The 25,724-nt window shown below is 40.5% G+C and overlaps 2 protein-coding genes across 3 annotated transcripts in view; one reads left to right on the forward strand and one right to left on the reverse strand.

The window, feature by feature from the left end:
- The window catches only part of LOC139755553 (telomerase-binding protein EST1A-like), a 68,104-nt gene extending 60,761 nt beyond the window's left edge, over window positions 1-7,343 (forward strand). For both annotated transcript variants that reach the window (XM_071674000.1, XM_071673999.1), the window contains 4 exons: window positions 1,142-1,341; window positions 1,882-1,960; window positions 2,580-2,786; window positions 2,963-7,343. In XM_071674000.1, the coding sequence (XP_071530101.1) occupies window positions 1,142-1,341; window positions 1,882-1,960; window positions 2,580-2,710 (410 nt within the window). In that variant the 3' untranslated portion in view covers window positions 2,711-2,786; window positions 2,963-7,343. The remainder of the gene's footprint in view (window positions 1-1,141; window positions 1,342-1,881; window positions 1,961-2,579; window positions 2,787-2,962) is intronic.
- Grip71 (WD repeat-containing protein Grip71) overlaps window positions 1-25,724 on the reverse strand; it is a 209,319-nt gene that overhangs the window by 109,666 nt on the left and 73,929 nt on the right. The gene's annotated exons all lie outside the window — the stretch shown is intronic.

Raw genomic sequence — 25,724 nt, forward strand, 5'->3', positions numbered from 1 at the left:
CAGTTGAACCTTCCTGTGTGACTGGGTTTCCTAGTTCGGTTTACCTTCTTCGGTCCTCACAGACCAGGGTTGACAAATTGAGTCACTCTTCTGGAAAGACCTGCAGTTTCTTGGTACTTCTCATCACCTAGCATCCAGTGGTATACCCAGAAGGTTCTATTGGTTCCAGATGGTTCTACCTCCTCCACTGTGTGATAACTGTTATCACCTAACCTGTTTTCACTGTTTCTTTAGATGACCCAAAACTATACAAATATTAGATGTGTCCTTAGTCCACCACATGTGCCTTCCTTTTTGACTGAGGTTTCTTGTTTGGTTTATGCTCTGCTGTCCTCACAGACTAGCGTTGACAACTTGAGTTAGCCTTCTGGAAGGACCTCCTGTAGTTTCTTGGTTCTTCTCATCACTGAGCATTCAGTGGTATGGTTAGAAGGTTCCTATGGCAACTCAGAGCCTCACTTCTGGTGCAGCCTCACTCCAGTGCTTGAGATGATAACCTCCCCCTCATCCTACTTGACATCCACTGGGCATTGAAAGAAGATGGGAGTTTATTAGCTGCAGAACTGACCTACAGTTCTGCTTTCAAGCTACCAGGTGAACTATTTATTATCGAACTGACCTGCAGTTCTGCTCCCAAGCTCCCATGTGAATTCTCCAGCACACCTTGCTGCCATGCTGGAACCTTTACCTGCATAGAATGAATGTGTGCTGCACTTGCTGTTATTAGCCCTGTCCCACTTTGCAACCCCTTCACACCAATGACATTATGTTCCACAGGATCTCTAGATCACAAGCCACGTCTTCGTCCATTTTGATGCAGTTCAAAGACCCTTGCAGCATCCTTATGAAGGACCTTTTAGAGTACAAGACTGACATGAACCCTGAGACACTTCTTTTTCAAATATTGTGGAAAGATAAAGGTTATCTCCATTGATTGCGTGAAACCTGCACACCACAGCACCTTTCCTGAAATGATTACTATGCAACTGTCTTCCAACCATCCTTTATCTCCTTCCATTCATCTCCATGGTTCCAGAGACACCAGTGCTTCCCCAGATGGTAATAGTGCTGTACTTGTACTTTAGAGTTATGAGGTAAGCTTAGCTTAAATAATGATAATCTGTGCTTATCCTTGCTGCAGTTCTGAATGAGCTAGATGGACTGTCGCGGGATGCTGCTGTAGCCAAATATGGCTCAGTGGGTCATGCGGTGCGGGTGCGGGAGGGTGCTGCTGCTGCACTTCACTACTTGCGGGACTCCAAGCCGCACTCCCTCAAATGTGTAACTTCGCAGGGGTCTGTCCTCTCCTCCACCACCTTCACTGCTGAAATCGACATGCCGGTACGTACCTTCTGATCAAGGTTCATGACAGAAATGTTTACATGGGTCAGACACAAAACTCTTCATCTAGAATTACTTTGATGTCGACTGACTACCAAGTTGTAGTGTTTTAGTCTTCATATTCTTGTGCTATATGTTTTTTTGTTTTTCTTCTGAGGGATGAGAGAGACTCCTAAACCATAGAAACATGATCTGATACAGTGATGTTATACAAGATGTGACATCACAGAAATTTTGAATAAAAATCCATTTCCATTACACCATTTATTTTCTTGGGATGATACTGTTCACGTTAAAGGGATTAGCTGATTCAGGGCATTATCATGTCAGTGATATTTTTGTGTAGACAAATTCTCTCTAGCCTGGAGATCAAACTCGTCTTTGGATAGCAGCGTATATTAGGCACACAGTATTTGCTTTATCACTCTTGGTAGTTTATTTCATGAGTTATAAGCTTTTAACTTAGCTATTGTTTAGTAAAGTGATTAAAAATTCTCTTAATGTAATGCTTTCTTATCACTGTTATGTTTGGGTTAACAGGATGCCACCAATGATGACAAGATCCTCTCTTGCTGTGTCCACTTCTGTAGTGACTCTACACAGCGACGACCCATCAGAGGTAATCCCATCAGCCTGGCTACATTGTGCAGTTTTTTCAATTTCTGTATTAGAGCAAATCATGTTCTTGTGAAAATCCTAGGTATATTATCTTTTTATAAGACTTACATATTTGATTGATGCGAGATTCTTTTTCTTAGAATGGTAAAATTTTGAAGAGCTAATCCTCAATATCCCTGTTTTGTGTTTCTGTCATCAAACAGTCTTCCTCTCTAAATGTATGGGAATCATGAAATCATTAACTGACAATATTAGCAGGTAACCATGCATAATCATTTGATGATTATAGCAGCTTAAAGATTAATATTGTAAACCTAACCACCATATAAGGCTAGATTCTGAGTGTAGTGATGAAATAGGACTCGCTGGAAAAGAAAGAGGCCATGAAAGCCTTTTAACTTTTGAGTCTCTATATCATTCATTCATTTAATGAATCATTGCTATTCAACCTGTTGCTGCTTGATGACTTTGAAGGTTTCTGTTTAAACTGGCATCTTCTGTACCTTTTTGTTTTCTATAATTTGTTGGAGTTCTCCCATGTCATGTTCTGCCAGTGATAGTCTTTAAGATGTAAAGCAATATTATTACCATTGCTAGTTTCATGTTGACTTCATTCTCAGCTGGTGTGCGACGGTTATACCGAGAGGTAGTGCTTTTGACAGAAGATCGCAATTTGAGGGTGAAGGCTCATGCACGTGATATACCTGTGCGAGATCTTTTAGATTTTGCACGTTGGGCAGGAGTTAGGTGAGGTATGGGTGGGGTGATCAATAACCACCCAGTCATTATTCTCCAGGCTTGACAAAACTGATCCGTCACAGTCCTTGGTTAGTAAAAAATATTTGACTAATTGTTTTGTTTATAGCTTTATAGTACATTGTAATTCTTTTATGTTCTATTATTGAAGCATAATGAATTAAATTGAATCTAAGAAATTTATTGAATTTCAAGTTTTGCTTTAAACATCATTGAAAAGTGAATACTTTACTAGATTTTGTTGCAGGTATGGGCAGAATGAGGTGCATAGTTGTGGCCAGAACTTGCGTGGCACTACATTGCAAGAGAGCAGATGATTCGTCCCAAAACTTGTGGGACTCCTTGCTCTGCCTTGTGCATCTAGCCATTTTAAGAAAATCAGGGGTTTCATCATATCTGATACATGATGCACATTACTTCAAGTACATGCCAAAGTTTTTAAAGCCAGTTTTGAAATTTTTGTATCAAACATCAAAATATAATGCTTTTAGTATCTGAGCAAGCAAGGCTTTAGGTTACTGGGTAAGATAAAAGACTTTTTTCATTAATCGTCTGTAATCCTGAAAGATTTTTTTATGCAAAAGGAGAAATGAGTAATAAAAGTAATCATGCCTTGGAATGAGTTATTCATATGAATGAGCTTTTTGTTCTCCAATACCCCTCTTATGTGTGGTTTATTAGAAAGATACTTTGCCTGTAATAGTCTTCTCAAATCAAGAAGCAGAGTAAGAGCTTGTTAAATCCAGCATAGGTGCGGTGTCATGAAACAATTCTTAGAGATAATTGTTATGAATGAAATGAATTTGTTATGACTTCAGTGTCCTTTGCTATGCTGTTTATTTTTTAATGTGTAGGTAGGAAAAGTCAGAATAATTTTATGTCTGGTTCTGTTGCAGATTCTTTGTGTTTGGGAATTTTTTCTCATCTTGCTGACAATCGAGTATTTTGGTGAAATGCCTGAAAAGTTTCAGTGCAGTAACAGGTGTAGTTTATTTTCAAAGTTCTGTATGACTAGATTTGTGACACGGTGTTGGATCACAGAAATTCGTAAAATCAGTTTCATATATAGGGGTCCCAGAGCTTGGCTAAATTTGTGACATGGTTTTGGATTACTGAAATTGCTAAAGCCAGTTTTAAATATAGGGGGTCCCCAGGTTACTGACTGGTTAGGTTTCTGTTACTAAGTTTATCTGTTCATATAAGAAAATATAAAGAAGTGCATAAGATTAGAATAAACACCTGTACCTTACTGTATACTGTATTTGATGTTGTGTTCTGAAGTGAATATGATTAATAGAACATCATATTATGCAACACTTGATGAAAAATGGTGCAGTTCTGCAGCTTGTAATTATGAGTACTTGATTGTGTAATAATCAGTTAGGAATTAGATATTGTTTTTTGAAGTTTGTTTGTAAGTATGGGTGTTTGTAGGTCAGATGCTTGTAAGTCAGGGATCCCGTCAAGCTAGAATTGGCTGTTGATGTTTCATATGTGATAATGATGTTTTTAGGAAATGTTGAAACAGCAGAAAATATATATATTTTCATACTTGAATGTCATTTCCTGTGTTAGCAAGGTATTGCCAGGAACAGGCAGAGAATGGGTTCATCCATTCACATCCCATCTGAGAAAATTTACATTTGTTAATTGAATTTATGTTGGTACAGTTGCTGACCAAACTCTTGAAGCTCTATTGGTGGCTCACAGCTCTCGTATTCGAATTATGATCTCATCAGAACGGGGTAATTTGTTATCATTAGGCACAATAGCTAATAACATGCAAGGAAGAAACACTTAGACCAGCATGGAATAGGGAATACTAGTGTAGGGCCATGTGACTCTTTAACTACCTTCTTGCTCTCAAGGATGGGAGATGCAACACTTCTTTGTAAAGTGCACTTTCAAAAATGCATCCTTTGTTCCTGTAAGAGAAACTGCTGCCCACTTAGTATAGACACCTGAACTTCCTCTCAAGTGTTAGCACTACCAATCATTGTAGATGTTATGTGCTGTTGTTCGGAACTTTTTCGAATTGGTGTCCTCACTTCATTTAACTGTCAAGGAAACCGACCACCCTTAACTTTTAAATGTTTCATATGTGCATTTGTGCTTTTTCTAGGCACATTATCGAAATATGTGCATTAAGACATAATGCGTTCTTGTGTGATGGGACATTTAAAGGCTAAATGAGAACTCTTCACGTGTGGCTGGCTGAGAAAGTTTTCAGGTTTCCATAATGTGACCCCCTACCCTCTCTCTGATGTATAAACCTATCAAGTATGCCTTTCTAAGTAATATAGTATGGACATATGCCACACACACACAAGGACGAAACTGTGCACAAAAAACATTCAAATTAAGTAGAGCTGAATTTTCGATATGTGGCTTCAGTAAGTCAGAAGCACGAGTGTAACAACAGTAGCACACATCTACAATTATCAGTAATTCTGAAACGTGACAGGAAGCTTTAAAATGTATATATTTAGCTCAGCAAAAGTTTATCATAAGAAGGATTCTCTCAGCAGTATTCTCGCCTGCAAGGATTTGTTTCAGCAATATTCTTACCTAAGAGGATTTATATCAGCAGTATTCTTGCCAATGAGGTTGTAGATGCATGTTAGAGCTATAAGAGCACTGACTAGGCCACATACCTTCCCCATGTTAGTAAGTCATTACACCTTGTTACCCCATTGCTTTATTTGTTTCAACATTCTTGATGGAGAATCATTATTGAAAAATCCATCAATATACTTAGAGTGTGTTAAAGTTTGATTTCAAGTTGTTCATTCATATATTGATTTTATGTATGAATATATGGCCACTTTACAGTTAGAAAAATGTTTATACCTGAATTTCACTTCAACATTTTATGATTCTGAACAATATTTATTCACTCCAGTATAGCAGATGTAAATGAGACTTCACTACAGTCCGTGGCATGTGATACAGATTTACTCGGGACAGTTGCATTATATTTGCATGGTTTCGGTAAATCAAATATGTAAAAAGACCTAACCAAACACAAGTAACTTGACCTACCTGGAATGCATTACAACCAGGGTGGATTTGGCAAAATATTAGAGTGAATCAAGGAATGATTACAGAAAATATTTCTAGGACACAGGATCATTCAATTATAATGAACCAACCCGATACAGATTTACTGAGGATAGCTGCATTATATTTGCATGGTTTTGGTAAATCAAATACATAAACTGACCTAATCAAACACATGTAACTTGACCTACCTGGAATGCATTAATACCAGGGTGGATTTGGCAAAATATTAGAATAAATCAAGGAAAGATTACAGAAAATATCTCTGGGACTCAGGATCATTCAATTATAGTGAACCAACCAGGTCCTGATAGCATATAAGCAACAAGACCTCATTAAGGAAAGTTTAGCCCACTTTCCTAATACTGAGGACAATTAGGAGTGTATCTAGCACAGAGCTCCACAGCACATGGGATGCAGCTGGGTTGTGTGAGTAGGCACTGATAAGTGTGTTGCTATCACCTCCACCCTCACCAGAACAGCTCTGTTACCAGAGCGAGGCACCTAGGTGCGCTTGCTATGAATCACAGGCTCAAGATTCACAGTGGTTCCTTTACAGTCATGATTGGAATACGAGGGTTGTGAGCTTTTCAGTGTTCTTTCAAGAGTTTAGGAAGTGGCTGTACCATTAGGTATATAGAGGAATACATTTATTAAACATTTTGTTAGAAATCAGTTTCATGTTTCTAAATGAATTTGAATTAAAATCCTCCATAACATTACCCATAGTACAAATATGCTGTTATGCATAATCAGCTAAAAGGCATCCTGGTCGAGCTGGATATTGTGTATTTACAGTGAATTAGAAGGTCTTACACATGCAGTAGCATATTTCATTTGATGTTTGCTGATCATTGATTGACTGATTGTAATTGGTTAAGAAAAAGGTGACAATGGGTACATTTTTTTTTTTTTTTTTGATAAAGTGAAGCTCAACTAACATGATAGACATGTTGAGATGAAAAATTAGAGAAGGCTATACATTTGATTAAATGTTCTTTATTGCTTGAGAGTTTTTGCTGTATTCTGAAGACTTCATGTACTGTATTGTAGTTGAAGGAATTTTTATTTAGATTTATTTTTGTATTGGTAGAACTGGAGAATGAAAACTGGCTAAAAACTCTGAGGGTAGAGAGAGACTTTCTTTGCTGTCTTGATATTCTTTTTTTGTGATATAGCCAAAAGATAATGGAATTCATAGTACAAAAAATTTGTGTATGCACATTAACTAGTCTGAAACTGACAGAAGTAGGAACGTTTTATGTCATTGTCCCATGTTGGATATATTTTGATTATGGAAAAATATTTTCTCAATAGGCATGAATATGGCTGTTTGTACTTTATATTTTGTATATTCAGTGATATGTTGGAACAATATATTCTGTGAATAAAGGACAGTAATCCTGTGATCATTCACAGCACCCAAGAAGTCTTATGACATTCATAAAATTGTTAATGTTTGTGTGGAGAATTAATGTCCTAACATATCTCTTGATTATAAATTGATTGGGTATTTGTATATACAGTATGTTGTATTTCATACAATAAAAGCACTAAAATGATAACAATCTAACTGAACACCATAAAGAGCAAGATTGTATTCTTTTTTCTTTTATATTTGTTTGCCTCTTTGTGTAGTAGCAAGGTAATGCCAAGAGGAGAGGAAGGAAGCCCTAATTCACGTGCATTCATTCTACAGCCATTTTGCGTAATGTGCCAATATTGCAGCCCCTTATTCATGAGCCCCCACAGACCTTTTCATGGGCCTGAGTCAATCCATTGAGAGCACATCACCCCCTTTATACCACATTACTCCAATTCACTCTGTCCCAAGCACACCTTTCACCCTACTGCATGTTCAGGCTTTGAGCTCAAAAGCTTGTTCACTCCATCCTTCCATTTCCAATTAGGTCTCCATCTTCTTTTCCCCTTAGAGGTAATGTAAAATTATTACTAAAAGGGAGAACTAAAAGATTTTTGGTATCAAGGGGAGGTTTGGGTTTAACTATATAAAATGATTTCTTTGCCAACTAATGGGATTTATCAGTGAAAGATCTAGGATACTTTAGCTTGGATCCAATACAATAAATCTTCTCAAACTCATCATCATTAAATTCCAGACTGCCTATATGTCATGCCCTAAGGAACATTTAATTGGAATGATGATAATTTAACTGTCATGTTGAGCTGAGTAATAATGAACATGTGAACAAACAATGGTGGGTTTTCTGTATGTGCTAAACTTAAACATGTTTCTATCCCTATGGATCATGCAATCTAAAAATGGTAACATTTGCATGATCCAAGGAAAGTCAGAAAAGAAGTTATATAAGTTATTCATTTAACTGTCATGTTGAGCTGAGTAATAATGAATATATGAACAAACATTGGTAGGTTTTCTGTATATGCTAAACTTAAACATGTTTCTATCCCCATGCAATCTAAAAATGGTGACATTTGCATGATCCAAGGAAAGTCAGAAAAGAAGTTATGCAAGTTATTCCACTCAGCATCGTTGAGGTGCCAGAAATATTACGTGACTTTTTTGCGTCTGCATTGGCATCTGAAGACAACCTATGTCCTGAATCCAGTTTTAGTGATAAGAGGGGAAGGATCAACAAATTGGCATAAAAGCTGAAGATATACTTTAAGCAATAAACAACGAAAATTAATAAAATGGAAGCCCTGATATGTTTTATCTGAGAACAATGAAAGAGATGAAAAATCAGATAGCAAAACCTTTGATTGCAGGATGTGTGGAGTGGAAATGGAAATGATGAATGCAAGTTATGGGAGGGCATGGAAAGAGGTGTGGTATGGACAGGAATGAGTGAAAATTATCAGGGAAGAGGAAAAGAAGGATGTGCATTTCTCCAAACACCAAGATTATGGGAATGTGTTACAGAGCATGCAATCTAAAAATGGTGACATTTGCATGATCCAAGGAAAGTCAGAAAAGAAGTTATGCAAGTTATTCCACTCAGCATCGTTGAGGTACCAGAAATATTACGTGACTTTTTTGCGTCTGCATTGGCATCTGAAGACAACCTATGTCCTAAATCCAGTTTTAGTGATAAGAGGGGAAGGATCAACAAATTGGCATAAAAGCTGAAGATATACTTTAAGCAATAAACAACGAAAATTGATAAAATGGAAGCCCTGATATGTTTTATCTGAGAACAATGAAAGAGATGAAAAATCAGATAGCAAAACCTTTGATTGCAGGATGTGTGGAGTGGAAATGGAAATGATGAATGCAAGTTATGCGAGGGCATGGAAAGAGGTGTGGTATGGACAGGAATGAGTGAAAATTATCAGGGAAGAGGAAAAGAAGGATGTGCATTTCTCCAAACACCAAGATTATGGGAATGTGTTACAGAGCATGAATGGTATGGATCAAGAATGGTGATTGTGAAAGGAAAGACTGGGAATAAAAAATATGCATGGGCATGTGAATATGTGCCTGCGAATATGAAGACTGTAAGAAGGAAGGATGAAATGAAGCTTTTTTGGAGGAATTTGAGTGACTGTATAAACAGTTTTGAGAATGAGAGAAACGTGGTCATATTGGGTGATATGAATGCGAAAGTGGGATGTGATGGAATTGGTGAGACTGTTGGTAAATGGAGAGTACCTGGAGTAAATGAAAATGGAAGCTATTATTTTTTTATTATTTTTTATTATACTTTGTCGCTGTCTCCCGCGTTTGCGAGGTAGCGCAAGGAAACAGACGAAAGAAATGGCCCAACCCCCCCCCCATACACATGTATATACATACGTCCACACACGCAAATATACATACCTACACAGCTTTCCATAGCTTACCCCAGACGCTTCACATGCCTTGATTCAATCCACTGACAGCACGTCAACCCCGGTATACCACATCACTCCAATTCACTCTATTCCTTGCCCTCCTTTCACCCTCCTGCATGTTCAGGCCCCTATCACACAAAATCTTTTTCACTCCATCTTTCCACCTCCAATTTGGTCTCCCTCTTCTCCTTGTTCCCTCCACCTCCGACACATATATCCTCTTTGTCAATCTTTCCTCACTCATCCTCTCCATGTGCCCAAACCACTTCAAAACACCCTCTTCTGCTCTCTCAACCACGCTCTTTTTATTTCCACACATCTCTCTTACCCTTACGTTACTCACTCGATCAAACCACCTCACACCACACATTGTCCTCAAACATCTCATTTCCAGCGCATCCATCCTCCTGCGCACAACTCTATCCATAGCCCACGCCTCGCAACCATACAACATTGTTGGAACCACTATTCCTTCAAACATACCCATTTTTGCTTTCCGAGATAATGTTCTCGACTTCCACACATTCTTCAAGGCCCCCAGAATTTTCGCCCCCTCCCCCACCCTATGATCCACTTCCGCTTCCATGGTTCCATCCGCTGCCAGATCCACTCCCAGATATCTAAAACACTTCACTTCCTCCAGTTTTTCTCCATTCAAACTCACCTCCCAATTGACTTGACCCTCAACCCTACTGTACCTAATAACCTTGCTCTTATTCACATTTACTCTTAACTTTCTTCTTCCACACACTTTACCAAACTCAGTCACCAGCTTCTGCAGTTTCTCACATGAATCAGCCACCAGCGCTGTATCATCAGCGAACAACAACTGACTCACTTCCCAAGCTCTCTCATCCCCAACAGACTTCATACTTGCCCCTCTTTCCAAAACTCTTGCATTTACCTCCCTAACAACCCCATCCATAAACAAATTAAACAACCATGGAGACATCACACACCCCTGCCGCAAACCTACATTCACTGAGAACCAATCACTTTCCTCTCTTCCTACACGTACACATGCCTTACATCCTCGATAAAAACTTTTCACTGCTTCTAACAACTTGCCTCCCACACCATATATTCTTAATACCTTCCACAGAGCATCTCTATCAACTCTATCATATGCCTTCTCCAGATCCATAAATGCTACATAAATGCTACATAATGGAAGAGAAGCTATCTTGTGGATATTTGTGCTAAGAGTGGCTTATTCCTTGTGAACACCTTTTTTCAACACAAGATAATCTACAGACATGCATGGATGAGGAATTATGGAAGAGAAAAACAAATGGCTGTGACTATGTGGCAGTGGATGAAAGATTGAGAAAGGCTGTGCTGGATGCTAGAGTTGTGAAAGTATTCTTTGGAAACTGACCATTTTGTGGTTCTTGTGGGTATGCGGATCAGGGAGAAGTGGAGGTATGGCAAAAGGAAGAATGGAGAGGTAAAAGTGTTGGCAAATGAGAAGATGAATCAGGACAAGGGGAGTATGAAAGGAAGGTAACTGAAAGCTTAGATGGAAGTGTAGTGAATGTAGCAATGCAGTCATATGTGAATGAGACATTTAAAATGTTTAGAGAAATACCAGTTAAGGTTGTACAATCAGTAGTTGGATACAAGGTAGTGAGATACAGAAATAAAAAGGGCAATGCATGGTGGAAAGAAGAGACTACAAATGCTGTGGAAGAGAGGAAGAAGGCATATGGTAGATTGCTCAATAGGAATGGACCAGTGGAATTCAGTAGAGGAGGAGGGAAGAATACAGAATATGCAAGTGGAATGTTAAGAAGTTGATAGAGGAAAGCAAAGAAAGAGTAGATTAAGATTTTGGAAGAAAGTTACGTGAAAAGTTTCAGGATAATAAGAAACTATACTGGAAGGAGGTGAAAAAGAAATAGGTGGATTTAAGAGTGGTTCCCCCAGCCACTTCTTATGCCCTAATTCAATCACTGAAAGCACATCACCCCCTGTATACAACAACACTCCGGATCACATTATTTCTTGCATGCATTGCACTTTCCTGCATGTTCAGTCGAAAGATCACACCTTTTCCACTCCATCTTTCCATATCCAATTTGGTCTACCCTCATCTTTTTCACCACTTCTAACATTTTCTCTGCCAGCCTCCCAATCCATTTCAGCACACCCCTGTAGCTCTTTCAACCATACTCTTCTTATTACTAAACATATCTCATGCCCTATCATTACTTACATTGGGAATCCCATTATATGGGTTTTACTGGTGATACCATTCATAGTGATGATGTAGAAATTTCATGGAGACATTAAATTTCATATTGGTGCTTATATACATGGGTTAGCATTTACATCTACCATGGGTTGGTATTTATATCTTCCATGAGGAAGTATTTATATCTACTGTGGATTTGTGTTTAAATCTACCATGGGTTGGTATTTATATCTTCCATGGGTTGGTATTTACATCTTCCATGGGTAGGTGATTATATCTACCGTGGATTTGTATTTAGATCTGCCATGGGTTGGTTCTTATATCTATCATGGATTAGTCTTTATATGTTCCACCAGTAGGTATGTATATCTACCTTGGGGTGGTATTTATATCTACCATGGGATGCTATTTATATCTGTGGGTATGTATTTGAATTTATCATGGGTTCTGATTATATTTACTGTGAGTAGGTATTGTTGACTGGTTGGTAAGGTTATTTAATGTATGTATGACTCATGGTGAGGTGCCTGAGGATTGGCGAAATGCGTGCATAGTGCCATTGTACAAAGGCAAAGGGGATAAGAGTGAGTGCTCAAATTACAGCGGTATAAGTTTGTTGAGTATTCCTGGTAAATTATATGGGAGGGTATTGACTGAGTGGGTGAAGGCATGTACAGAGCATCAGATTGGGGAAGAGCAGTGTGGCTTCAGAAGTGGTAGAGGATGTGTGGATCAGGTGTTTGCTTTGAAGAATGTATGTGAGAAATACTTAGAAAAGCAAATGGATTTGTATGTAGCATTTATGGATCTGGAGAAGGCATATGATAGAGTTGATAGAGATGCTCTGTGGAAGGTATTAAGAATATATGGTGTGGGGTGGCAAGTTGTTAGAAGCAGTGAAAAGTTTTTATCGAGGATGTAAGGCATGTGTACGTGTAGGAAGAGAGGAAAGTGATTGGTTCTCAGTGAATGTAGGTTTGCGGCAGGGGTGTGTGATGTCTCCATGGTTGTTTAATTTGTTTATGGATGGGGTTGTTAGGGAGGTGAATGCAAGAGTTTTGGAAAGAGGGGCAAGAATGAAGTCTGTTGTGGATGAAAGAGCTTGGGAAGTGAGTCAGTTGTTGTTCGCTGATGATACAGCACTGGTGGCTGATTCATGTGAGAAACTGCAGAAGCTGGTGACTGAGTTTGGTAAAGTGTGTGAAAGAAGAAAGTTAAGAGTAAATGTGAATAAGAGCAAGGTTATTAGGTACAGTAGGGTTGAGGTGTCAAGTCAATTGGGAGGTAAGTTTGAATGGAGAAAAACTGGAGGAAGTAAAGTGTTTTAGATATCTGGGAGTGGATCTGGCAGTGGATGGAACCATGGAAGCGGAAGTGAATCATAGGGTGGGGGAGGGGGCGAAAATCCTGGGAGCATTGAAGAATGTGTGGAAGTCGAGAACATTATCTCGGAAAGCAAAAATGGATATGTTTGAAGGAATAGTGGTTCCAACAATGTTGTATGGTTGCGAGGCGTGGGCTATGGAAAGAGTTGTGTGCAGGAGTGTGTATGTGCTGGAAATGAGATGTTTGAGGACAATGTGTGGTGTGAGGTGGTTTGATTGAGTAAGTAATGTAAGGGTAAGAGAGATGTGTGGAAATAAAAAGAGTGTGGTTGAGAGAGCAGAAGAGGGTGTTTTGAAATGGTTTGGGCACATGGAGAGAATGAGTGAGGAAAGATTGACCAAGAGGATATATGTGTCGGAGGTGGAGGGAACGCGGAGAAGTGGGAGGCCAAATTGGAGGTGGAAAGATGGAGTGAAAAAGATTTTGAGTGATCGGGGCCTGAACATGCAGGAGGGTGAAAGGCGGGCAAGGAATAGAGTGAATTGGATCGATGTGGTATACCGGGGTTGACGTGCTGTCAGTGGATTGAATCAAGGCATGTGAAGCATCTGGGGTAAACCATGGAAAGCTGTGTGGGGCCTGGATGTGGAAAGGGAGCTGTGGTTTCGGGCATTATTGCATGACAGCTAGAGACAGTGCAAACGAATGAGGCCTTTGTTGTCTTTTCCTAGCGCTACCCCCGCACACATGAGGGGGGAGGGGGATGGTATTCCGGTATTCCATGTGTGGCGAGGTGGCGATGGGAATGAATAAAGGCAGACAGTGTGAATTGTGTGCATGGGTATATATGTATGTGTGTGTGTGTGTATATATGTATGTGTACATTGAGATGTATAGGTATGTATATTTACGTGTGTGGACGTGTGTGTATATACATGTGTATGGGGGTGGGTTGGGCCATTTCTTTCGTCTGTTTCCTTGCGCTACCTCGCAAACGTGGGAGACAGCGACAAAGCAAAATAAATAGAAAATATTTTTTTTTTTTTTGTCGCTGTCTCCCGCGTTTGCGAGGTAGCGCAAGGAAACAGACGAAAGAAATGGCCCAACCCCCCCCCATACACATGTATATACATACGTCCACACACGCAAATATACATACCTACACAGCTTTCCATAGCTTACCCCAGACGCTTCACATGCCTTGATTCAATCCACTGACAGCACGTCAACCCCGGTATACCACATCACTCCAATTCACTCTATTCCTTGCCCTCCTTTCACCCTCCTGCATGTTCAGGCCCCTATCACACAAAATCTTTTTCACTCCATCTTTCCACCTCCAATTTGGTCTCCCTCTTCTCCTTGTTCCCTCCACCTCCGACACATATATCCTCTTTGTCAATCTTTCCTCACTCATCCTCTCCATGTGCCCAAACCACTTCAAAACACCCTCTTCTGCTCTCTCAACCACGCTCTTTTTATTTCCACACATCTCTCTTACCCTTACGTTACTCACTCGATCAAACCACCTCACACCACACATTGTCCTCAAACATCTCATTTCCAGCGCATCCATCCTCCTGCGCACAACTCTATCCATAGCCCACGCCTCGCAACCATACAACATTGTTGGAACCACTATTCCTTCAAACATACCCATTTTTGCTTTCCGAGATAATGTTCTCGACTTCCACACATTCTTCAAGGCCCCCAGAATTTTCGCCCCCTCCCCCACCCTATGATCCACTTCCGCTTCCATGGTTCCATCCGCTGCCAGATCCACTCCCAGATATCTAAAACACTTCACTTCCTCCAGTTTTTCTCCATTCAAACTCACCTCCCAATTGACTTGACCCTCAACCCTACTGTACCTAATAACCTTGCTCTTATTCACATTTACTCTTAACTTTCTTCTTCCACACACTTTACCAAACTCAGTCACCAGCTTCTGCAGTTTCTCACATGAATCAGCCACCAGCGCTGTATCATCAGCGAACAACAACTGACTCACTTCCCAAGCTCTCTCATCCCCAACAGACTTCATACTTGCCCCTCTTTCCAAAACTCTTGCATTTACCTCCCTAACAACCCCATCCATAAACAAATTAAACAACCATGGAGACATCACACACCCCTGCCGCAAACCTACATTCACTGAGAACCAATCACTTTCCTCTCTTCCTACACGTACACATGCCTTACATCCTCGATAAAAACTTTTCACTGCTTCTAACAACTTGCCTCCCACACCATATATTCTTAATACCTTCCACAGAGCATCTCTATCAACTCTATCATATGCCTTCTCCAGATCCATAAATGCTACATAAATGCTACATAATGGAAGAGAAGCTATCTTGTGGATATTTGTGCTAAGAGTGGCTTATTCCTTGTGAACACCTTTTTTCAACACAAGATAATCTACAGACATGCATGGATGAGGAATTATGGAAGAGAAAAACAAATGGCTGTGACTATGTGGCAGTGGATGAAAGATTGAGAAAGGCTGTGCTGGATGCTAGAGTTGTGAAAGTATTCTTTGGAAACTGACCATTTTGTGGTTCTTGTGGGTATGCGGATCAGGGAGAAGTGGAGGTATGGCAAAAGGAAGAATGGAGAGGTAAAAGTGTTGGCAAATGAGAAGATGAATCAGGACAAGGGGAGTATGAAAGGAAGGTAACTGAAAGCTTAGATGGAAGTGTAGTGAATGTAGCAATGCAGTCATATGTGAATGAGACATTTAAAATGTTTAGAGAAATACCAGTTAAGGTTGTACAATCAGTAGTTGGATACAAGGTAGTGAGATACAGAAATAAAAAGGGCAATGCATGGTGGAAAGAAGAGACTACAAATGCTGTGGAAGAGAGGAAGAAGGCATATGGTAGATTGCTCAATAGGAATGGACCAGTGGAATTCAGTAGAGGAGGAGGGAAGAATACAGAATATGCAAGTGGAATGTTAAGAAGTTGATAGAGGAAAGCAAAGAAAGAGTAGATTAAGATTTTGGAAGAAAGTTACGTGAAAAGTTTCAGGATAATAAGAAACTATACTGGAAGGAGGTGAAAAAGAAATAGGTGGATTTAAGAGTGGTTCCCCCAGCCACTTCTTATGCCCTAATTCAATCACTGAAAGCACATCACCCCCTGTATACAACAACACTCCGGATCACATTATTTCTTGCATGCATTGCACTTTCCTGCATGTTCAGTCGAAAGATCACACCTTTTCCACTCCATCTTTCCATATCCAATTTGGTCTACCCTCATCTTTTTCACCACTTCTAACATTTTCTCTGCCAGCCTCCCAATCCATTTCAGCACACCCCTGTAGCTCTTTCAACCATACTCTTCTTATTACTAAACATATCTCATGCCCTATCATTACTTACATTGGGAATCCCATTATATGGGTTTTACTGGTGATACCATTCATAGTGATGATGTAGAAATTTCATGGAGACATTAAATTTCATATTGGTGCTTATATACATGGGTTAGCATTTACATCTACCATGGGTTGGTATTTATATCTTCCATGAGGAAGTATTTATATCTACTGTGGATTTGTGTTTAAATCTACCATGGGTTGGTATTTATATCTTCCATGGGTTGGTATTTACATCTTCCATGGGTAGGTGATTATATCTACCGTGGATTTGTATTTAGATCTGCCATGGGTTGGTTCTTATATCTATCATGGATTAGTCTTTATATGTTCCACCAGTAGGTATGTATATCTACCTTGGGGTGGTATTTATATCTACCATGGGATGCTATTTATATCTGTGGGTATGTATTTGAATTTATCATGGGTTCTGATTATATTTACTGTGAGTAGGTATTGTTGACTGGTTGGTAAGGTTATTTAATGTATGTATGACTCATGGTGAGGTGCCTGAGGATTGGCGAAATGCGTGCATAGTGCCATTGTACAAAGGCAAAGGGGATAAGAGTGAGTGCTCAAATTACAGCGGTATAAGTTTGTTGAGTATTCCTGGTAAATTATATGGGAGGGTATTGACTGAGTGGGTGAAGGCATGTACAGAGCATCAGATTGGGGAAGAGCAGTGTGGCTTCAGAAGTGGTAGAGGATGTGTGGATCAGGTGTTTGCTTTGAAGAATGTATGTGAGAAATACTTAGAAAAGCAAATGGATTTGTATGTAGCATTTATGGATCTGGAGAAGGCATATGATAAAGTTGATAGAGATGCTCTGTGGAAGGTATTAAGAATATATGGTGTGGGTGGCAAGTTGTTAGAAGCAGTGAAAAGTTTTTATCGAGGATGTAAGGCATGTGTACGTGTAGGAAGAGAGGAAAGTGATTGGTTCTCAGTGAATGTAGGTTTGCGGCAGGGGTGTGTGATGTCTCCATGGTTGTTTAATTTGTTTATGGATGGGGTTGTTAGGGAGGTGAATGCAAGAGTTTTGGAAAGAGGGGCAAGAATGAAGTCTGTTGTGGATGAAAGAGCTTGGGAAGTGAGTCAGTTGTTGTTCGCTGATGATACAGCACTGGTGGCTGATTCATGTGAGAAACTGCAGAAGCTGGTGACTGAGTTTGGTAAAGTGTGTGAAAGAAGAAAGTTAAGAGTAAATGTGAATAAGAGCAAGGTTATTAGGTACAGTAGGGTTGAGGTGTCAAGTCAATTGGGAGGTAAGTTTGAATGGAGAAAAACTGGAGGAAGTAAAGTGTTTTAGATATCTGGGAGTGGATCTGGCAGTGGATGGAACCATGGAAGCGGAAGTGAATCATAGGGTGGGGGAGGGGGCGAAAATCCTGGGAGCATTGAAGAATGTGTGGAAGTCGAGAACATTATCTCGGAAAGCAAAAATGGATATGTTTGAAGGAATAGTGGTTCCAACAATGTTGTATGGTTGCGAGGCGTGGGCTATGGAAAGAGTTGTGTGCAGGAGTGTGTATGTGCTGGAAATGAGATGTTTGAGGACAATGTGTGGTGTGAGGTGGTTTGATTGAGTAAGTAATGTAAGGGTAAGAGAGATGTGTGGAAATAAAAAGAGTGTGGTTGAGAGAGCAGAAGAGGGTGTTTTGAAATGGTTTGGGCACATGGAGAGAATGAGTGAGGAAAGATTGACCAAGAGGATATATGTGTCGGAGGTGGAGGGAACGCGGAGAAGTGGGAGGCCAAATTGGAGGTGGAAAGATGGAGTGAAAAAGATTTTGAGTGATCGGGGCCTGAACATGCAGGAGGGTGAAAGGCGGGCAAGGAATAGAGTGAATTGGATCGATGTGGTATACCGGGGTTGACGTGCTGTCAGTGGATTGAATCAAGGCATGTGAAGCATCTGGGGTAAACCATGGAAAGCTGTGTGGGGCCTGGATGTGGAAAGGGAGCTGTGGTTTCGGGCATTATTGCATGACAGCTAGAGACAGTGCAAACGAATGAGGCCTTTGTTGTCTTTTCCTAGCGCTACCCCGCACACATGAGGGGGGAGGGGGATGGTATTCCGGTATTCCATGTGTGGCGAGGTGGCGATGGGAATGAATAAAGGCAGACAGTGTGAATTGTGTGCATGGGTATATATGTATGTGTGTGTGTGTGTATATATGTATGTGTACATTGAGATGTATAGGTATGTATATTTACGTGTGTGGACGTGTGTGTATATACATGTGTATGGGGGTGGGTTGGGCCATTTCTTTCGTCTGTTTCCTTGCGCTACCTCGCAAACGTGGGAGACAGCGACAAAGCAAAATAAATAGAAAATATTTTTTTTTTTTTGTCGCTGTCTCCCGCGTTTGCGAGGTAGCGCAAGGAAACAGACGAAAGAAATGGCTCAACCCACCCCCATACACATGTATATACATACGTCCACACACGCAAATATACATACCTACACAGCTTTCCATGGTTTACCCCAGACGCTTCACATGCCCCGATTCAATCCACTGACAGCACGTCAACCCCGGTATACCACATCGCTCCAATTCACTCTATTCCTTGCCCTCCTTTCACCCTCCTGCATGTTCAGGCCCCGATCACACAAAATCTTTTTCACTCCATCTTTATACCTCCAATTTGGTCTCCCTCTTCTCCTCGTTCCCTCCACCTCCGACACATATATCCTCTTGGTCAATCTTTCCTCACTCATTCTCTCCATGTGCCCAAACCATTTCAAAACACCCTCTTCTGCTCTCTCAACCACGCTCTTTTTATTTCCACACATCTCTCTTACCCTTACGTTACTTACTCGATCAAACCACCTCACACCACACACTGTCCTCAAACATCTCATTTCCAGCACATCCATCCTCCTGCGCACAACTCTATCCATAGCCCACGCCTCGCAACCATACAACATTGTTGGAACCACTATTCCTTCAAACATACCCATTTTTGCTTTCCGAGAAAATATATATATATATATATATATATATATATATATATATATATATATATATATATATATATATATATATATATCCCTGGGGATAGGGGAGAAAGAATACTTCCCACGTATTCCCTGCGTGTCGTAGAAGGCGACTAAAAGGGAAGGGAGCGGGGGGCTGGAAATCCTCCCCTCTCGTTTTTTTTTTTTTCCAAAAGAAGGAACAGAGAAGGGGGCCAGGTGAGGGTATTCCCTCAAAGGCCCAGTCCTCTGTTCTTGACGCTACCTCGCTATCGCGGGAAATGGCGAATAGTATGAAAATATATATATATATATATATATATATATATATATATATATATATATATATATATATATATATATATATATATATATATATGGTTTTTCTAAGTATTTCTCTCATACATTCTTCAAAGCAAACACCTGATCCACACATCCTCTACCACTTCTGAAACCACACTGCTCTTCCCCAATCTGATGCTCTGTACATGCCTTCACCCTCTCAATCAATACCCTCCCATATAATTTCCCAGGAATACTCAACAAACTTATACCTCTGTAATTTGAGCACTCACTCTTATCCCCTTTGCCTTTGTACAATGGCACTATGCACGCATTCCGCCAATCCTCAGGCACCTCACCATGAGTCATACATACATTAAATAACCTTACCAACCAGTCAGTAATACAGTCACCCCCTTTTTTTTTTTAATAAATTCCACTGCAATACCATCCAAACCTGCTGCCTTGCCGGATTTCATCTTCCGCAAAGCTTTTACTACCTCTTCACTGTTTACCAAATCATTTTCCCTAACCCTCTCACTTTGCACACCACCTCGACCAAAACACCCTATATCTGCCGCTCTATCATCAAACACATTCAACAAACCTTCAAAATACTCACTCCATCTCCTTCTCACATCACCACTACTTGTTATCACCTCCCCATTTGCGCCCTTCACTGAAGTTCCCATTTGCTCCCTTGTCTTACGCACTTTATTTACCTCCTTCCAGAACATCTTTTTATTCTCCCTAAAATTTAATGATACTCTCTCACCCCAACTCTCATTTGCCCTCTTTTTCACCTCTTGCACCTTTCTCTTGACCTCCTGTCTCTTTCTTTTATACATCTCCCACTCAATTGCATTTTTTCCCTGCAAAAATCGTCCAAATGCCTCTCTCATCTCTTTCACTAATAATCTTACTTCTTCATCCCACCACTCACTACCCTTTCTAATCAACCCACCTCCCACTCTTCTCATGCCACAAGCATCTTTTGCGCAATCCATCACTGATTCCCTAAATACATCCCATTCCTCCCCCACTTCCCTTACTTCCATTGTTCTCACCTTTTTCCATTCTGTACTCAGTCTCTCCTGGTACTTCCTCACACAAGTCTCCTTCCCAAGCTCACTTAACTCTCACCACCCTCTTCACCCCAACATTCACTCTTCTTTTCTGAAAACCCATACAAATCTTCACCTTAGCCTCCACAAGATAATGATCAGACATCCCTCCAGTTGCACCTCTCAGCACATTAACATCCAAAAGTCTCTCTTTCGCGCGCCTCTCAATTAACACGTAATCCAATAACGCTCTCTGGCCATCTCTCTTACTTACATACGTATACTTATGTATATCTCGCTTTTTAAACCAGGTATTCCCAATCACCAGTCCTTTTTCAGCACATAAATCTACAAGCTCTTCACCATTTCCATTTACAACACTGAACACCCCATGTATACCAATTATTCCCTCAACTGCCACATTACTCACCTTTGCATTCAAATCACCCATCCCTATAACCCGGTCTCGTGCATCAAAACCACTAACACACTCATTCAGCTGCTTCCAAAACACTTGCCTCTCATGATCTTCCTTCTCATGCCCAGGTGCATATATATATATATATATATATATATATATATATATATATATATATATATATATATATATATATATATATATATATATATATATACCATGGTATATATATATATACCATGAGTTGGTATATATATGCATATCTACCATGAGTTGGTATATATATATACATATCTACCATGAGTATGTATTCTTATCTACCATGGATTAATATTCATTTGAGCCATGGGTTAATATTTCAAATTTACGCATACTGACGTGATCTCTGATCCGTCTGTTTAATTTTCGTGAGAAAAGGCAGTTGAAATTTCAGGTGGTGTGGCAGTTTAAAACCTGAGGTGAAAGTTTAAGAAGTGAAGCATTTGTTCAGTTTGGTATTACAGCCTTAGTAACCCACTAGGTAATGATACGTTCAGAGAGCTTCATATACTGTTAAACGTCATATTGACTCGGAGCGTCGAATTGACGTAACATCCCAATGGTGAGGGAGCAACATGTTTCTTTCTCATGTGTGAATAAGGTTAAAACACTGAGAATACTAGATGGAGAGAAACTGGGAACAAGGAGAGGTGAAGGCAGGGGTGAGCGGCGGTACAATAACGCGGGCAACGTGTACGACGCCGTCTATGTACACTACACCAAGGGACGTGCGTCCCTGAATGCAAGTGGATTACTCGTCCGTTTGTCTGACGTCAAAGTGTTTGGCTACCGATCAAAAGTTTTTATGTTTTGATAAAGGGGGGAGGTCCTAGGATACACCCAAGGGGGTCCTTGGGTAAATACCAGGGATAATGGCTAGGGTTATGCCTCTGTGGGTAGCTATTACTGGATTTACCAGGATAAATAAAGTGTTATATGATTATGAATAAGAAAAAGAGTAAGGTAAGAAAAATAACGCGTCATGTAGTGTTGGGTTGTTCAACCGAGGAGTCCGTTCACCAGGTCTGTGTTACTCCTGCGGAAGGAGGAACCCAGACCTTCCTGCGTCAGTAGTCCAACTGTAGGGTACTACCATCGACACCAACCATGGGAAGGCCTTACATCTAGTGTTGTCACCAGTGAGGTGCACCAGTAATGTTCTACTCTCATGTCAGTTCAGTTCATCTCTAAGGATGATAAAGACGACGTCGTGTTAATGCTTCACCACGGTGTCTTACAATGAGAGACGTTCCAGTGTTCCTCCTGGTCAGGGTGTACTCACCATCGTCTGAACGTATGTGTGTAGAGCGCAGTCACCAGACACTGCCTCCAGGGCACGCCAAGTGCTGTGCCGCTCGTGTGTAATTACCTATTTGTATTGTACTGGGAGGGAGTTGTGCGTCTCTTTAACTTTCTCTTCCATCTAGTGAAAACTTTGCTATGGCCCTCGATATCTCCAAAGCACTGGATAGGGTGTGGTATATATATTTGCTCTCTAAACCCCTTTACTTCAGTTTCACTCCTCTATATTCTCTAATGCATAGTTTCCTCTCAGGCCGTTCCATCGCAGCAGTCGTCAATGGAGCGACTTCCTCCTCGTATCCTATTAGCTGTGGAGTTCCCCAGGGTCTTGTCTTATCATACCCCTTCTATCCTATCGACCATGGCGTTCCTCAGGGTCCTGTCCTATCGTCCCCCTCGTATCCTATCAACCGTGGTGTTCCTCAGGGTCCTTTCCTATCCTTTCTTAAGTCTGACCTGTGCAATATTTTGGATTGGGGTGGCGGTAACCTTATGAAACTTGATAGTGCTAAAACGCAATTTTTGCCCATGTCTCTTTTTAAGAATCCGACCTTGTAATAATATACAGACGTTGGGCATAACGATGTATGTGAGCAGCTGTTTCGAATCTACAGAGGTTTTATTGGTTCGAGTGTGGAACACTGCCCACGCATCTTGGGAGGTTCACTCTTCATCTCTTCATTAACTATAGTGAATGAAAAAAAACTCCCGTCTCATTAATTCTCCTGGCATCGTCTCTCTCCACCTCCTCTTCCGTACGCCGTGATGTTGGTGTTCGCTCTCTATTCAACAGGTATTATTTTGGCCATTGTTCTCGTGAGCTGTTTGCATGTGTCCCTGCACCCAAGGTTCGCATCAATGGCTTGCCACAGTTTTAGTGTGTTGACCGGCTACTCGAGGATTGGCTGTGATGACAGCCCCCTTCTTCTCTCGAACAGCTCAACTATAGAATTGTCTTCCTTTTTTACACTTGCGTAGCCCTGATTAATTTCTACTTACTTTTCCTTTCACCAGAGTTGGCCTGGATAGGGGCATGTTTTGCCAGAGCCATGATGATCACTATATAAAGAAGTAGCTTTTTAAAGATATGTATACTGCCGGCATTTAAAGTAATATCCCTTGATTTAAAGCAACCTTCGCCCAGCCTTACAGTAAAGCATTATCTCTTCAGATCGTTTCTAAGAAGCTTATTGCCCAGCATCTTGCCTTGACCTCCTCTTAATGTCAATGCATCTCACGAAGAACCGTTCACTGTTTAATTGTGTACTTCGTCCCAGTGATTAAGGAACTTGGTAGTGATAAAATCACCTCTTATTCATCTCTCCTCCGTGGTGGACAAATTGGTAGTCCTCAGCATTTTATTGTTGTTCATTTCTCTTAATTCAGGTACAGTGTTCGTTATCCCTCCTCTGGATTCTGTCAATAAGTCTCTAATTCTTTAGGTAATTCTTTATGTGCGCAAAAGACACTTGAAAGACATTCCGCTTTTAGTTTAACATATGTTTTCATTTACAAACTTTTTTCTTCTTCATATAGTTAAGTACAATCTTGATATTTGTCACCAGACAGTTTGCTTCCTGATGTAGAACCAGTGACAGGTTAGGTATAATGTCGACTGTTAGTTTCATAAACAGATTTCTGTAACTTGTTTCTTACTAGAAAGTAACCACATGTGAGGCCTTCTTTCGGTGTGTCCCATCTTCGTTTTATTTTGCACTTATTCGGACTGAATTTTATGAACCATTCATCATAGCAACTTTGGAATTCGTCTAAGTTCCCTTGTTAGGTAGATAACATCATTATCATCATACTATACTTCTCTTATGACCTTGACATCATACCGGCAAACATGGTTATATGAGAGTCCAGTCTTTCAAGCAAGTCATTAAAGATACTAAGACGAGCCCTGAGGCACGCCTTGAAACCCCAGCCCATATTGACAATGCTCCTCTAACATGTGTATGCTTTGCTCTCTTCCACTGTGGTAATCTTGTTCTGAGATGGAGTCTTCCCCATATTCCTGTTTGTAAGTTTAACTTTCAAATCACAATAACCTCCGGTGATGCAAAGTGTCTTTCACTCGCCATTCATCTCTTTGTTCTGCCTCCGTGTCTGTGGTTGGGTGGCTCACTCTCACAGATTATCACCTCAGCCATACCTACTACTGCCCGCCCATAACAACGGCAAGATAGTGTGTATCTGTGTGTCTGTTTGTGCCACGTGTTTACCTGTGTGTGTGTGTGTGTGTGTGTGTGTGTGTGTGTGTGTGTGTGTGTGTGTGTCTGTGCCATGTCTGATTGCCCGTACCATGTGTGTACTCTTAAGACAGATTGCCTGTGCCACGCGTGCACCTTTGTGTCTGTGTGTGCCACATGCTTACTTGTGTGTCTGATTGCCTGTGCCATGTGTGTACCTTTGCAATTGATTGTCCGTGCTACCAGTGTACCTCTATGTCTGAATAGCCTTGCCACCTGTGTACCTGTGTCTGATTGTCCGTGCCACGTGTGTACCTGTGTCCGATTTTCCGTGCCATGTGTGTATCTGTGTCTGATTGTCCGTGCCACGTGTGTACTTGTGTCTGATTGACCGTGCTACGTGTGTACCTGCATCTGATTGTACTTGGGTAATTGCCTGTTTGTACTTTACGAGAAAAGAGTATTATACTAGTGGGGCTGGCTCCTTCTTCTGAACATTCTCTAATATCATCCAGCCTCTTAGATTTATGTACGATGTCTGCATTAACAGTTTCCTCAGTTATTCTTTTTCCATTCATCCACTACTCTTATACAATAAGAATATTTCTTGACATCGTTTTCAACAAGTTTCTGATCTAATTTTATGTTATGTCCTCTGGTTTGATCTACTCCTACATTTCTCGAAGAACTGTTCACTGTCCATGTCATCAATCTGTTTAAAAACCTTAAATGTTGTGATCAGGTCATCTTTCACTCGTTTCTCTGCCAAGGAGGGTAAATTCAAGGCTCTATCTTTGTTGCCCTTCCGTGGACTTTTTCTGTTAGCTCTTTGTGCTTCTGTGGGCGCAGTGATCAAACCTGAGAAAGATATTGTAGCTTGGGCTTTACATAATTTATGGATGGCTTGCTAAATATTTACTTATCCATATATTCATACACTATTCTGAT

This window comes from Panulirus ornatus, chromosome 19, assembly GCF_036320965.1.
Source record: "Panulirus ornatus isolate Po-2019 chromosome 19, ASM3632096v1, whole genome shotgun sequence".
NCBI lineage: Eukaryota > Metazoa > Arthropoda > Malacostraca > Decapoda > Palinuridae > Panulirus > Panulirus ornatus.